The 16,862-nt window shown below is 40.9% G+C and overlaps 1 protein-coding gene across 1 annotated transcript in view; it reads right to left on the reverse strand.

Moving 5' to 3' along the window:
* Positions 1-3,562: 3,562 nt before the first annotated feature.
* The window catches only part of LRRC58 (leucine rich repeat containing 58), a 35,671-nt gene continuing 22,371 nt past the window's right edge, over positions 3,563-16,862 (reverse strand). The window contains exons 3-4 of the mRNA XM_033943049.1: positions 9,988-10,265; positions 3,563-8,299 (exon numbers count right to left, since the gene is read on the reverse strand). Coding sequence (XP_033798940.1) covers positions 8,106-8,299; positions 9,988-10,265 — 472 coding nt within the window. The 3' untranslated portion in view covers positions 3,563-8,105. The remainder of the gene's footprint in view (positions 8,300-9,987; positions 10,266-16,862) is intronic.

Genomic DNA, 16,862 nt, shown 5'->3' on the forward strand with positions numbered 1-16,862 from the left:
AAATTTTTATCCTAACTCGACTCATATTATAGGATTGATGTTGTCATCTCTTGGGTTCTCCAGCATCCACACATTTGTGTTTCAACAAATCACTCCCCATGAGCGCCGGTAATGATTTTCTCCTTGACAAATGAGCTCCTTGCAATTCCCCAGCCCTAGAAGTACTAGAGAGGACTATGCCCAAGGCCCCTGCACCATGGCTCATGGGACATTCAGCTGACCATCCAGTGTAAGCCAGGCATGATACAGGGGTAGAAATGGCCAAGGAGTCAATAATAAACGATTTTAAGTAAAATCAAGATGTTTTGAGGCAGATGAGGCTTTTTAATCAAAATCAGGAAATTCAAGATGGCCATTGACATTTTGGTTCCAATAAACAGCCCAGGAAAGCCACAGCAAATTACAAAAAATTCAGGGAAGGGGATTTTGGAGGTGGGTTCCCTATATCTAGCTCCAGAAACCACCAAAATTGCCATTTGCAGAACTCTTCCCTCCCCCCCCCCCCACACAATTTTCTCATAGGCTTTAATGGCCTTACTCACTGTGCTGTACTAATACTATAGCCTGCTTCAGGTATCCTGCTATAGCTGGATAGTGGAGAAGACCTTTGTCTCAAACAAGTGCATCCTCAGTCCAGGACCATTCAGTCTTCAGACTGCCAATCAGGCTAACGCTGGACTGAGACCTCAGACTCCCACCAATCCTCATGCCAAATATGGGGGGGAGGAGGAAAAAATGCAGCTGGTACCCATCAAAGCCCTCCCAGACCACTGAAGGGCCAAACAGCCTGCGCTCAAGTACCTGATATAACAGGGGCAAGCCTTGCTCCCAGAATGATCCCCAAGCTCCTTAACTATTAGTGCAGGCTGGCTAGACAGGTTCCTTTAAGGTTGCCCTGCCAGCAGCAGATAGCTCAACAGAGGATTTGCTCGATTTCCCATGCAGAGCTGCCCCAGGGTCACTGGGGACATCCTGAGGACCGCAAGCCTCAAAGTCAGATAAAAACACCCCAAATAAAAACTTATCAAAACAGATCAGAAAGACACTTTCCAGCTCACTTGCAGTAGGAAAAATTGAAGAAAGGCAGTACAGCCCATTGAAGGAGGTGGAGATGATGAAAAATTGTATGATTCCTTTTGCAATAGCTTGAATTGGGAGAAGTAAACCCACTTGTCAAGACTCGTATGCCGTGTAACAGATCAGGTTAACACTTTGGAAGCTATTGCCCCAGCTCAAAGGACTCAATTGAGAGACTTTATGTTCCAGATTTTACAGTGGGTAGGGGTGGGACAGGGCCCCCTGTAATGGTTGTGTTGTACAACAAATCACAAGCCTGTTTGAAAAGAAATGGAGATTATATCAGTAATATTAAATTGAGCAGAGTCAGTAAGCAGGTATGCCCATTGTCCCCCTTCCTATTTGCTTTAATCATGAAGCCACGGACTCCGTTTATTAGAGCCTTGAATGATGTAGCAGATCCACATTTATCATTGCCTGTTGTGATGAGGGAGATGCAATCCTATGGGGTAGTCTCCCGCCTTAAAGCAAACTTGGACAAAATAGAGGCCATGAATCTAACACTAGATGAACATGAGTTGGAGGATTACTGGTAGGTCTAATTTCCCCTTTAAATGTGTTCAATCTAGATTGAACTACTTGGGTGAAATACTTTGGACCCCTGTAAGCCTTTTGAGGCTAACTACCCTCCGTTATTATCAAGAGTGAAACCAGATTCAAAAGAATGGGCTAAGGGTGAATTTTCTTTGTTTGGATGCATGGCTATAATTAGGATTAATATTCACCCTAGATTGATTTATTTTTTTTCAGTTATTACCTATTAAGATTCCAATAGTTTTATTAGATCATTGGCAGACTTTTACAAAATTTTAACTACAGGCACCCCAGAATTGCATAAAGTATCTTATTTATTGGGATTTATTAACCGCCTTTATGAAGAGACTGAATTTTAGTGTGTGGGAGGAGGAGCATTGGAAGCTATACATGCATACGTCACAAAATACTATAAAAATTAATGTTAATGTTTTACTACTTGGGATCTAGCTATGTACTTGAGACTATTGGAAACAAGATACTGGGCTTGACTGACCTTTGATCTGTCCTAGTATGGTAATTCTTATGTTCTTAACATATTTTAGAACATAAGAATAGACTTACTGGGTCAGACCAATGGTCCATCTAGCCCAGTAGTCCATCCTCACAGTGGCCAATCCAGATTACAAGTACCTGGCAAAAACTCAAAGAGCAGCAACATTCCATGTTACCGATCCAGGGCAAGCAGTGGCTTCGCCCATGTCTGTCTCAAGAACAAACTATGGACTTTTCCTCCAGGAAATTGTCCAAACCTTTCTTAAAACCAGCTACGCTATCTGCTCTTGCCACAACCTCTGGCAATGCGTTCCAGAGCTTAACTAGTCTCTGAGTGAAAAAAAATATTTCCTCCTATTGGTTTTAAAAGTATTTCCCTGTATCTTCATTGTGTCCCCTAGTCTTTGTAATTTTTGATGGAGTGAAAAATCGATCCACTTGTACCCGTTCTACACCACTCAGGATTTTGTAGACTTCAATCATATCTCCCCTCAGCCATCTCTTTTCCAAGCTGAAGAGCCCCAACCTTTTTAGTCTTTCCTCATATGAGAGGAGTTCCATCCCCTTTTATCATCTTGGTCACTCTTATTTGAACCTTTTCTAGTGCCGCTATATCTTTCTTGAGATAAGGAGACCAGATTTGAACGCAATACTCCAGGTGAAGTGGCACCATGGAGCAATACAGAGGCATTATAACATTCCTAGTCTTGTTAACCATCCCTTTTTAAAATAATTCCTAGCATCTGGTTTGCTTTTTTGGCTGCCGTCGCCACACATTGGGCAGTAAGTTTCATCGAATTTTCTACAATGACTTGGATGCTAACCCCAAGATGGGCCCTAACATCTGGTAACTGTGATTTGGGTTATTCTTCCCAAAGTGCATCACTTTGCATTTGTCCACCTTAAATTCATCCGCTACTTTGATGCCCAGTCTTCCAATTTCCTAAGGTCTGCCTGCAATTTTTTACAATCTGCATGCTTTTTAACAACTTTGAACAGTTTAGTGTCATCTGCAAATTTATGTATTTTACTTGGTGCACTTAGGCATGCCTATTTACACCTGCCATTGACCGGGCATAAATGGTCACACCAATTCAAGTTTATGCTAGTATTCCAGAACAGTCTCTTGGCACATAGATGTTGTTATATAATTGGTGTAAAGCAAGTGGCATCAACGAGCCTAAAATAGAGGTGCTAAGATGTAGAATTGCACCCCCCACCCCAAGGAAGCACTCCCCCCACATCATTCTGCTAGGGTCTCTCAGAATTTACCTACGATACCTTTAGTCTAAGCCTATCCAAATGATGGTAAAAAGTTAGTTACATTACATGAAGATTTGTTATTGTGAACCAATCATAAATAACTGAACAGACCAAATCTACCAAGTCCAATAGGACTACATCACATAGCCATGGATAGCTCTAAATACAGTATTAAAATAATATGTTAATCCAGAAAGGTTTTATGTTTGCTTTATTAGTTTAAAATGCAGAGTGAAAATACTGTTAATATTATTTAAAAAAATTACATTCACATATTCTAACAACACATACAGTTAATTCCATAAGGCACTTTAAGATCAAACAACTCTTTGCAAACCTCTTAATACATGTTACATGGAGATAATTCCAGCTTAATTCAATCTATCTGCAGCAAAAGTAGTAATGTAACAGTTCAGAAAATATTCATACTCTCCACACTGCTACAATGTCTGTGGGAAAAATTTACCTGTAAATTTTGCACCAACATTTAGAGAATGAAAACAAATACATATTTTGCTTTGAAATCTGACAAAGGAAGATGTACCTATAGTCACCTGAACATATTTTTATTTTTTTTTTTGCATTGCTACTTTTGTTCTAACCCCACCTCCAGGAATGCCTCCTCTCAATGAAGGCAAAAAATATATATGTGTGTGTCTACGTACACTTGCATGTAATTTGACAATTATGAAATAGCCCAAATTACAAGGGTAAATTTTTTGACAAAAAATGGTCTCATATGCTTTGAAACTTAACAATTTACCTGATAGTTTTGTGTATGGAAAACATAGCTTTTTATTTATTTTTATTTATTCAATTTTCTATACCGTTCTCGCAAGGGAGCTCAAAACGGTTTACATGAATTTTATTCAGGTACTCAAGCATTTTTTCCTGTCTGTCCCGGTGGGCTCACAATCTATCTAATGTACCTGGGGCAATGGGGGGATTAAGTGACTTGCCCAGGGTCACAAGGAGCAGAGTGAGTTTGAACCCACAACTTCAGGGTGCTGAGGCTGTAGCTTTAACCACTGCACCACACACCATAGCTAAGATAAATGCACATGAAATTTCCCCTGGCACAAAATAGTTAAGAAAGTAGAACCTTTCACAGCAAATTCATACTTTCTGAATTTGCATGCATCTTTTAAATGAAGGTATTTCAAATAGTTGAAGTGTGAGCATACAGTGCCTTTAGAAGTGCAACAGAACATGTCCCAGATACAAGGAAATGATTTACACAGGTTCTCCCAATTAGTAACTTCTGATAAATTTGTGCTCTTAACCCTTTAATTGGCAGATGGTGAAAACGGCTGCTTTACATAACTTGATGTAGAACGAGATCAACAGTGCCAAGTAACAGGCATTTGAAGATGCAAATCACTCATAAGAGCCATAGAAAAACACATATTGCTTCTGAGCAACAATTCCAAATAAAGGGTTAAGTGCATACACATGAGAAAACATGACTATTAAGAAAAAAAAATATTTTTGTGTGTCAAAAGTCCAACATCTATTGAGCTGAACTAACCAAGCAGATATTTTGCATTTCCTTAGTATCAAGTATGGATGCTATTCAACGTCTCAGTGTTATTAATAGGAAGAGGCTTGAACTGGCAAAAATGACTAATCGGTGATTAGTTTATTCCAGGAAAATAAGCCTGAAATATGTAACTGTGCATTAGCACACCAAACCACTGGAAATAGAGCCATATAATACCTAATAAGTCAACTATTTTTATTCAATCCAATAGTTAGATCAATAGAAGTTTAGGAATAATTTTGAAAAATTTCAAAAACTGTAAGCAGGCCTATGAGAAATATTGGTGTTGGTGGAATAATACTTTTTTTTTTTTTTTTGGCTCCACATACTCACCTTATGATGGCCCATAATAATTAGAAACATTGATTTGAGAACTTTTATGTTGGATTTCTTTTTCTGGTTCTCTCAGTAAAATTGGATTGACCACATGTACTGGTAAAAACCTCTCTGTCATGTCATGCCTTTTAAAGAGAAAACCAATCAAACCTAGAAATGAGGGAGAAGAAACAAGAACTATCTTTTTTGGGGTGTAGGGAGATTTTTTTCCAGTTAGTTATGTCCTTTTAAAGGACAGAAATGGTTAACTTATATGAACTAATTCTACACAAAAGTGTGCAAGGTGGATAAAAGTCAATTTTGATAATTAACCCTCCCCTCTCCCTTTTAGAACCCCAGATGTGGGTCTGGGTTACTGGCCACTTGGGAGTTGCAGATCTCAATAGGCCTGGTCTTAGAATCAGGGTTATTGCCACCCTCCAAAAAAAAACAAACCCTCTTCTATAATTTGATGGTATTCTTGTCTCTGTGAAATTTGTTATTGCAGTATGTCAAATACATTAAACCACAACCAAACAAAGTTCATGGTCTTGACAACATGCAAAACATTTCTTTCGAAATGTAGATATGGGCTGCAAATGAAACAGGAACAAAAAGTGGCCAGCCTATGAATTTAGGTGCACTTTTTATTGATATATTTTCCAAGTGCAAACTGATAACTTGGAAAGATTGGCTCCATGCTCTGAAATATTATGCTTCTTGTGCAAATTTTATGTAACAAAATTGCTAAATGACAAACTCAATTTTGTAAGATGCCAAACTTAGTTTATTCCTTTGACAAACTTCCTTTTGTTGATCATTTATTAGTCATTAGGTGTTTAGCTTTTTGCCTAAGCTAAGGTATCTTATCATGATAAAAGACAGTGAAAGCTTCAGCTCATACAAGTCAATTGAATTCCAAATTTACATCTAGCCCCTCTATGAGCTGTTACCTAGATTACCAGAAGAATTTATTACTCATTGGATTCTAAAATGAATTTCATTTCAGTAAAACTATTATACTTTAAGTCACATTGCTGCCAAAGTACAAAAGCCAAACCTAAAGCCTATACCAAATTATGATATTAAAAATAGGAAATGCAACAACAAATTCTGTCCTGTTTGTGCTGATTGATAGGCAGGATCATGGGAGAAATGTACTGTTAGTAGCACAAAAAAAACCACACACATCTTGGAAGATGCTTCAAACACTGCAGACTTCACAGCAGATGTGCACAGCAGCATCGGGCAAACACTCTGTGCTGGATGGCACATATGGACACTGGGAATCAGGAAACAGACTGGAGCTGAAGTTTTAGAATTCCTTATTTGCCTTTTCAAACTCAAGTTCATAGTGAGTTTTGGTAGGTTTCTCTGCCTAAGACAGCTTACAAAGTAGATTTGTACCTGCAGTAACAGAGATTGAAGTAAGCTGTCCAATATCACAAACAATGTCTGTGGGAGAAATGAGATTTGAACCTGGTTTCTATGTCACACAAATGAATGGGCAAATATGCGAGTACAGCTCACACTTCTTTTTTTTCCACATCGCTTTTGTTTTAGATTACAATAGCCCTGGGATTTTTTTTTTTTTTTTAAATAACACATTTGGAAGGTAGACAATCAATAGCCAGCCCTAAAACATGTTTAGTAGATGCATAAAAGTACAATTTCCCCTTTCTCGTCTTATTGGTTAAGGCATTTTCCATGGATTTTAAGACTACAGATTTCACTCGAGCGTTTTGAGAACTATTTATGTATTCTTATAATTGAGGTATGTAGTGTAACTGAAGCCTGGTGCAATTACACAAGGGTGCTTTTAAGTTTGTTTTCTTGTTATTGTGTATCTGCTGTTCCAGTGGGTTTATTTATTGTGGTGCGGCATACAATGAAAGAGGCACTGAAGTTCTGCTCTAAACATACTGGATCACAGTATTCATCTTGCAAGAGGCAAGCAATTAAGTGAAATTTAATTGAGATATATTCAAAGTGTAAACTGATAACTAGAATGGATTATGTGGTGAAGATTATTCAAGTGTTTTCAATCTCCTCTCCCGGAAATACCTCTAATTGAATGCCTACAAGGGGACAGGGGACCCTTTTCTTCGTCGAACTAGGCTTAGCTAGTCCCGGGAACAGACTGAACACACACAACCCCTGTCCATGTCTAACAGAGAAGACAACTAGCCATGGGTATTAAGGAGAGAAGAGCTTTGAATGGGTAGTTGTCATGAAAGAGTAAATTGCACAGGTAAGAAACTCTCTCACCACCTCCAGCTAAAGGGAATGAGAGTATGAAAGAAATCAGCAGCATCTCAGACGCTGAAACCGATATTAATGGCAATTACATTTATGTCATAAACAGTACAGTACAGAAAGAAGACAGAGTTATCCTGATATCCTTTGCGTTATCACTAAATGAATTCCTCTGGCGCTGCAGCAGAAGAGGAGGGTGAACTTTGTCATCTTTTCATGTTACCTGCAACAGCCAAAGACACATTCATTGTGGGAAGGTGGGGATACTGCAAGAAAAGAGACTACTTTGTATGCAAAATATTTCAGTTCCAAGCAATGGGAATCTGCTGGATATGGAAAAAGAGATTTCTTTTACAAAACTTGCATGTTTTTCAGAGGATCATTAACCCCCCCCCCCCCCCCCCAACATAAAACAAGAGTTCAGCAGGCTGGTAAAATGTAGCTACAGTCCAGTACAAGGGCAGCCAGGAACTGGGCAAAGCTGAGGCACCTATTGTCTAGTGCAATTGCTGCAATGTATCAAAACACTCTGGTCCTCATATTATCAGAGGATTTTCTGCTTCACAATCAATGGTGCTACTTTCTCCTTGCTAAGGTGCTGGCTTGTCCACTTGTATTGTCTCTTTCATCCAAGCAGAACCTTCTGCATTCTGTGCGCTGCGATGCTGGCCTCGTCTTCAGAGTCCGACTCGCTCTGAGAGTTGGAGCTACATGGGGAGGAGCACTCTGGAGAGCACAAATAGTGCATCAGAGGAAGCCGATATTTCCCACAAAAATCCACAAATTTGATCTGTCGAACACAGGAATCGAAGTACACGCCTGTCAGAAAAACAAGGATACATGAGGAAGCAGTTGACACAAAAAGTTAATAGCTTCTGAAGTCATGGAAGTAATGGCATGGAAAAGTGGCACCCTATGGTTAAATTTAAAATCCAGCCTTTGAAATCTATCCTCAGTGCCATCTAATGGTTTGATATATCATAAAATATCATATTAATTTTTCCAAACAGATTATGTACTGCTCTATTCAAAACATACCCTCCCCTTTCCTCCTCCAAGTCAAAGACACAAACACAGATTAAGATACCAAAATTTAAATCTGGCATTTCCATTTTGAGCATTAGCCCCAATCCTTAGAAGTCCTGTCTGTCCAAATTAGATTGTAAGCTCTTCTGAGCAGGGACCGTCTATTGTACATTAAATGTACAGCACTGTGTATGCCTTTCAGCGCTACAGAAATGATAAATAGCACTGGTAGTAGTAGCAAGAACCAGAGAAGCAGCAAAGTTTAGAGCCAGTTTATGGTTCAATGGCGACTACAGTACGCTGCCATGTGGGAAACCAGATTGATTCCCAAGCTGGAACTCTGATCCATCTTTGGAGGAGAGAAATCGAAAGTCATCACAAAATGCATCACTTAAGTGTTCAGATAAGGGATCCACATTAACTAGATCCTCTAGGGAGATGCAGTTCTTGGTCAGGACCAAGTTGGGAGGAGATAAAATCACTGGTCCAAGTAAGCTGAGCAGGAATCCTCCAACTGCATTTCTGCCAGTAGGGTGTAGTGCTTTGATATTGTGTTTTCAATTTCTAGGGACAGGCAGGCTCCCTGGAACCCTGCACAGCTTACCTGACCCTCACCATTGAAAATGTGATAGCAGAACAGCGACCCCCACTGGCGGGATTGTAGATGGAGGACTCCCACTTAACTTAGAGAACAGTGAATAAAACCCTGTAATTGTTGAGTGAAGCCTTGTGCCACTGTAGTCCAATACAGGTCAGTTTCAACTTAGTTAAGAACCAGAAGGGAAAGAAGAAATCTGCTGGACCATAAAAAAAGATAAATGCTGCAAATCAACATCATCACGCTAGACCACAGGTGTCAAAGTCGGTCCTCGAGGGCCAGAATCCAGTCGGGTTTTCAGGATTTCCCCAATGAATCTGCATAAGATCTATTTGCATGCACTGCTTTCAATGCATATTCATTGGGGAAATCCAGAAAACCCGACTGGATTCCGGCCCTCGAGGAGGGACTTTGACACCCCTGCGCTAGACCCAAATACAATGAAAAGCAACAAAGAATAACATAAAATGTTATTGTGCCCTGGTTTATTCTAATCAGAAAGCGAGGCTTAACTTGCAGTAATCAAGCAGAACTCAAAACCTATTCGAGTGATGTCCACAATAAATCAGCATCAAGTGAAAAAAGGCTTACATGTAATGATGGTTTTGAACATAAAGAATTAAGGCAAACTCCAGTGTTAATATTACAACTTCTCCATCGAGTGGCCTAGTGGTTAGAGCAGCTGCCTCAGCACCCTGAGGTTGTAAGTTCAATTCACACTACAGCTCCTTGTGACTCTGGGTAAGTCACTTCACACTTCATTATGACCCCATGTAAACCCCAAAATGTAATTATTGCCATCCAGAAAAACAAAAAATGTGGGAGGAAGTTACTAGGCTGGGTAATGGGAGAAATGACAAGATACGTACAGAAGAAAGCTTACCTGCACACTTAGGGTTGGGACATTTGCTGGCAAGGTCCAGGTAGCGGATGAGGTTTTCTGGTAACTCACAGCGACTATAGGCAAGGTTACGGCTCTTGATTACCCGACCTGCCAGCTCCAACAGACTTGGAGGGTCATACATCAGATCACGGACAAAACGCACCACTAGTGGGTTCCCACGCAGGCTTAACTCCTGTAGATGGATCAGATTGAGGATCTCACGGGGCAGGTATGTAAGCAGGTTATTGTGCAGACTAAGGGAGCGCAGTGAATGTAACCTGTAATCAATGAAAGATTTCTAATCAGGTGTTAGGTAATGGTCTTACGCCTTCCACAGTAGCTTAGATGCTCTTACCATAGGTGGTCTCTGATGCACGGTTAAACAAACACATTATTAATGAAACTGGACTTCTATTGTCCCTTGATACTCAAGTTTTGGAGATCAATATGGGGACAAATCAACTTGATTTTGGAATCTGCAATTCTGCTGTCTTAAGAGGTGGTTATTTGTAGTACTTTGTTATCATCTAAACCTCCTTTGGACAAATATAAAAGTAGATTATTTGCTGTCATGACTGGGATAGCCATGCAACTGGTTACCAAAAACTGGAAAAACTGGGATCAGTCAATTTCTCCTTTTGGTGGGAGTCTTTATGTTTATGCTACAAATATGAGAAAATGAATGCAGAAATTTTGGGTAATAATAAATTATTTAAGTTAACTTGGGAGTCCATTGACAAATTTTGTTAAAGTTGATTAATTGGAATATTCTCCTGAATTTTTATTTGGGTTACACATCCAGGAAGGGTGGGTGGGTGGACGGAGGGGTATTATATTTTGATGTCATTATTAATCAATAAGTTCAATATGTTTTCACTGAAATAATGCAATTTGTGTTGGTTCTTATATTGGGGTGAGAAGGGAGGAAAATGTTTATGAAGTATTTTTTATGAGTGATGAAAATGCAATTTTGAAATTATATGTATTTGTATATTTTAATGCATTGTTTTTGAATGAAAAATTAATAAAGTTTATATAAAAAGAAACTGGACTCTATAGCTCTGTGCCTTGTGACTAATTTCTCTTCTTAATAAAATTATATTTTTTAAATGAAATTCAGTTATTAGCTTAGCTTGTTTAAACTCAATTTTGCCTTGATTCAGTCTTCTTTCTAATCCATCCTCTCCAACTCTCATCAACCCAAGTATATCTCCTAAATTACAGTCAATTAATCCAATTAAGTGGAGAACAGAGAAATCTGTCACCACAGGGTATTTTCATCAGTAGATGATGCAACAAATTATTTGCAGTTCAATGATAAGCAAACAAAAAATAAAAGCAAAACCTTATAAAAAATAATCTTAAAGCCTTTTATATTAATTTAGGTTTCCTTACTCCTTTAGCAACTTTTAATAACCAAACAACTCACCAATACTAAGGTATAGACAGCAGCAAGGTGAGTGCTATCCCGTCTTTTGCACCGTGTGCTAAATTTATGATTAACTTCCAATTGGTAAGAGCTTGTAGGTGTGCATTTCTAGAAGGCATCAATTATTTTCCTCAGCTTCGCCTCCTTATTTCCCTGGGCAGTGCCCTCTCTCTTCAGTCCGTACCAAAGCAAACAATAACCCATAAAAGAGGAAATAACAAGGAGGGGTTTGGGGAACTCCCTGATAACGTTAACTTTGTTCTGCTCTCTATAGGAACAAAAAACAGTAACATTGCAATTGCAAAACTAAAGGTTGAACCAACTTACCATCTATCTGTGTGCAACCAGAACTAACACTTGTATAGCTCTGTGTAAGCAGCGTGCAGTGGAACTCTAACCCCACTACCTTACAATAATTCTTTTTTTCTGTTACAAGTCAATTCACTGGAAATTCAACCCAGACTATTATTCTATAAAGGCTGTATCCGTCTGACAGGGTGGGGTGTAAGGAATCTTATGCTGTTCTACAGGAAAGCGGATTATCAAGATAAGAACCTAATTCTTCCTTCCTGTGCAAACAGCATAAGATTCCTTATGGATGGGATGTACCAGGAGTCCCTTGAGTCGTGGACAGAACAGATGAGACTGAAATAAGCAACGAGGACCCAAAGACCATGTCCACTTGTGCTGATATGTTCACTCTGTGAAACTTCGTAAAGTATGAAGAGTGGATCATGTGGCTGTCCTGCAAATTTCATCAGGCAGCACAGTCCTGGATTCTGCTCAAGAAGCTACACTTCTTAAAGAGTGAACTTTCAAGGTGACTGGCGGTTGTTTACCACAGCCATTGTATGCCACAGCCATTGTATGCCATTGTATGCAAATCTATTGGGAGATAGAAGCTTTAAAAGCTGGACTTCCTTAACGATTAGAGCTGGATAAGACAAACAGATGGTCTGAGAGCCTAAAATCATTGGTCCTCTAAAGATAGCGGAGAAGCACCCTCCGCACATCCAGCAACTTCAAAACCTTGTCCTGTTTCTTTTCGCCTGTGGGCTGAAACGCAGGTAACCTCACTTCCTGATTAACATGGAACGCCGAAACCATCTTCGGCAGAAAGGAAGGCACAGTGCACAGATACACTCCTGCTTCCATGAATCTAAGAAAAGAATCTCTGCATGATAATGTCTGCAGCTCAGATACCCTCCTAGTCAAAGTAATTGCAACTAAAAACACTGACTTCACAGTCAGATCCATGATAGACGTTTCCGATAAAGTTCATTTGGAGTCTTAGTGAGGGCCTTAATACAATATTAAGACTTCACATTGGAAATGGCTGTTTCACCAGAGGGCAAAGCCTCAGGGCTCCTTTCAGGAACCTGGAAACATCTGGTTGAGAGACTAGAGACGCTCAGTCTACTCTGGCCCAGAAGCATTAAAGAGTAGCTACTTGAACTTTAAGAAATCCAATTGCCAAGCCCTTATCCAATCCTTCCTGCAGGAATGGAAGCCCGGAAAAGATCCAACTGTTTAAGCCTTGCACCAATGCTGAAACATCTTCCAAGCTTTAGCACTAGAAACATAATGGCAGATAAAGGCCAAATGGCTCATTTAGTCTGCTCATCTGTAGTAACCATTATCTCTTTCTCTCTCCGAGATCCTATGTGCCTATCCCAAGCCCTTTTAAATTTAGACACAGTCTCTGCCTCAACCACCTCTTCTGGGAGACTGTTCCATGCATCTACCACCCTTTCTGTAAAAAAGTATTTCCTTAGATTACTCCGGAGCCTATCACCTCTTGGGTCATTCCATATCAAGTAGACCAATACTGAAAACTGCCTACGCTCGACCCCCTTGAAATCTAACCAAATTTTACAGGGGTGTTGTCTAGGGTCTCAAATGAAACTGTATCTTCAGCTTCACTTGACTGTAAAAGCTCATATTGCAAATCTTGGAAGTACCTCATGGTACATGTCTCCTGGTAAAGTTGTACCCTCAGCTGACTTACCTACCAGCAGCAGTATGGAGTCAAACTGTGCCAAAAATTTTCATTCGTGAATTTTTTTTCCTACTTTGCTGACCTGTAGAAATGGAAGCACATTCGCAAAAGATTTCAAACTTGGCACAGAAACTTGCCCCAAGGTGTTGTACCAAACTGCAAAATTTCAGACTCCTACGTAGTTTCCTTCTGCCGCAGTGCTTAAGCAAAGTTGGCATTTTAGGTCACACGAGGCATGGGGGTGATCAATTGCTTTTGTTCAACCACCCCTAGCTCCTGACCAAATTGAGATAGATCCAAAACATTTTGCACAGTTTCATTTGAGACCCTAGACAACACCCCTGTAAAATTTGGATGGATTTCAAGGGGGGAGGTCGAGCGTGGGCTCCTGGTCCACTTGACATGGAATGACCTCTTAACTTCATCCTATGTCCTCTCATTGCAGAGTTTCCTTTCAAATGAAAGAGACTCGACTTATGCATATTTACATTACGTAGGTATTTAAACATCTCTTATCATATTTCCCCTCTCCTGCCTTTCCTCCAAAGTATACAGATTGAGATTTTTAAGTCTGTCCCCATATTCCTTATGATGAAGATCAAATACTATTTTAGTAGCCTTCTTCTGAACCGACTATCCTTTTTATATCTTTTTGAAGGTGCAGCCTCCAGAATTGTACACAATGAGGTCTCACCAAAGTCTTATACAGGGACATCAATACCTCCTTTTTCCTACTGGCCATACCACTGTTGCTTTCTAGAACTGAGATGATTCAATATCACCATCTCCGAATATCCATGCTGCGCTAAGGTTACATGCTCAATAGCCCAAGCTGTAAGACTAAAGCCTTATGGATTGTCTAATACTATGGGCCCCTGTGACAGAATGCCATGATGCAGTAGTAATCTACAGCAACTGTCCTGAGCAGGACAGCACTGCAAGTGGACCAGATCTACATACCATGGGCGATGCAGCCAATCCAGGACTACAAGGAAGGGTTGCTATCATCGTCCACAATGGGAACACCTACAAGTAAAGTATTTGGGCAGAAAGAACAAGGAGCACGAGTATAGAATGTCAGGTATAACATTAGGTAAGAGCGAACAAGAAAAGGACCTGGGTGTACTGATTGATAGGACTCTGAAACCGTCGGCGCAATGTGCAGTGGTGGCAAAGAAAGCAAACAGAATGATAAAGAAGGGAATCACGAGTAGATCAGAGGAGGTTATAATGCCGCTATATAGAGCAATGGTCAGACCACACTTGGAATATTGTGTCCAACACTGGTCTCTCTACCTAAAGAAGGATATAAAACTGTTGGAGAGGGTGCAGAGGCGAGCAACAAAGCTAGTAAAAGGTATGGAGAACTTGAGCTATAAAGAACGACTTAGAAAACTGGGACTGTTCTCTCTTGAGAAGAGGAGACTGCGAGGGGATCTGATTGAGACTTTCAAAATACTAAAAGGAATCAACAAAATAGAGCAGGAAAAAAAGCTATTTACGATGTCAAATGTGACTAGGAGAAGAGGTCATGGACTGAAGCTGAGGGGGGACAAGCCCAGGACAAATGCCAGGAAGTTCTGCTTCACACAGCGAGTGATGGACACCTGGAACACTCTCCCGGTGTTGGTTGCTGCGGAACCCACCGTTCTAGGATTTAAGGGCAAGTTAGATGCACATATACGGGTGACTAAGTATTCACCAGATTACACCTGGCTGAGCCTCTGCGTGGGTGGATCGCCGGACTTGATGGACCTAAGGTCTGATCCGGAGATGGCAGTTCTTATGTTCTTAGTTCTCTTGATGGTCAAGGTTGTATGAGAGCATTCCGATGCTGACTCGAATCTTCGATTGAAACTGAGTGGCTTTCTTGATGTCTGCTGATGCTATGAGATCAAACCTCGTGTGCCCCCAGTGTTTCACAATGCAGCTGAAGACTCGTTGGGACAATGCCCATTCCCCTGGATCCAGTGTCCACCATCTGAGGTAGTCAGCTTGGACATTGTCCATTCCCGCTATGTGCGCCACAGTTTGTCACCAACATGTGGACTTGCAGCTACCGAAACAATTGGGCTTCCACGCTTCAGAGAAGAACTCAGACTTACACCACTGCTGTAGCATTGTCCATGTTTGGAAAAAGCGGAGAACTAACCGGATGGCTCTCAACTCCAGTCTGTTGCTGGACCATGTGTTCTGCAAAGGCATCCATCAGCCTTGCACTGGGTGATCCTCACAATGACCCCAACCGTAGAGACTGGCACCTGTCATCAGTATCACCCACGACTCTTATGTGGACAGGAAGGCCTCTGGATAACAAAATCTCTTTGGGGATATCTCTGATCTCTTTGGGGAGAATTACAAATTAAATTAATAAATGTGCTGTGCCTTCATCAGCTTCTCAATGCAGCTGGAAATGGAGAAGGAATTTCTGCCTCAGACAAGCAAGGTGGCTCCAGCAGCTTGTCTCTTCAGGCTGCCTTTTATTTAGGTTCCAAAACTTGAAAACCCTCAACCCCTTACACTCCCACATGATTCTTCAGAGGGAATGCAATCGACCTCTGCCAAGCCTTCCGGCCAGTCACCGGGTCTAAACAGCCTGTGTTCCAGCGCCCGACTCCATAGGAGTGAGCACCGCTCCAACAGAACCTATTCCTGAGCTGAGGAAATTTAATTTCACTCAGAGAATAGTTAAACTCTGGAATGCGTTGCCAGAGGATGTGGTAAGAGCGGATAGCGTAGCTGGTTTTAAAAAAGGTTTGGACAAGTTCCTGGAGGAAAAGTCCATAGTTTGTTTTTGAAAAAGACTCGGGGGGAAGCCACTTCTTGCCCTGTATTGGTAGCATGGAATATTGTTACACCTTGGGTTTGGGCCAGGTACTAGTGACTTGGATTGGCCACCATGAGAGAACAGGCTACTGGGCTTGATGGACAATTGGTCTGACCCAGTAAGGCTATTCTTATGTTCCAAGTGGTAGAGCAGGCCAGCCAGACAGATACTCTTTCAGAAGGGTTGCACTTCTGGCTGCAGACCCCACCTGACCCTTCTCCCAGGCAGAGCTGTCCCAGGACTACTGGGAACCTCTTAGCACAGGGAAGCCTCAACAAAGATTGGAATAATACCTGAAAATAACAAATCTTGAGTAGAGCAGAGGAAAAGACAACTTTTCAATTCGCTTAGAAGTTAAGACTAAAGAGAGAAGGCATAGCCTAAGGAGACAAGGAGGCAGAGCTGAGAAAAATGATTGATGCCTTCTACAATCCAACTCACAAGTTGGGGTACACAATCATCTGTAAGGAATTACAGTCAAACCTCAGTTTACGAGTGCCGCGGTTTGCAAGTGTTTTTTAAGATGAGCAAAACATTTGCAAAATCCGCACCTCGGAAACCAAGCTTGCCTCGATTTTTGTGAGCCTCCCCTGCGATCCGGCATCCCCCCCATTCGCGTC

Source organism: Geotrypetes seraphini, chromosome 4, assembly GCF_902459505.1.
Source record: "Geotrypetes seraphini chromosome 4, aGeoSer1.1, whole genome shotgun sequence".
NCBI classification, from domain to species: domain Eukaryota; kingdom Metazoa; phylum Chordata; class Amphibia; order Gymnophiona; family Dermophiidae; genus Geotrypetes; species Geotrypetes seraphini.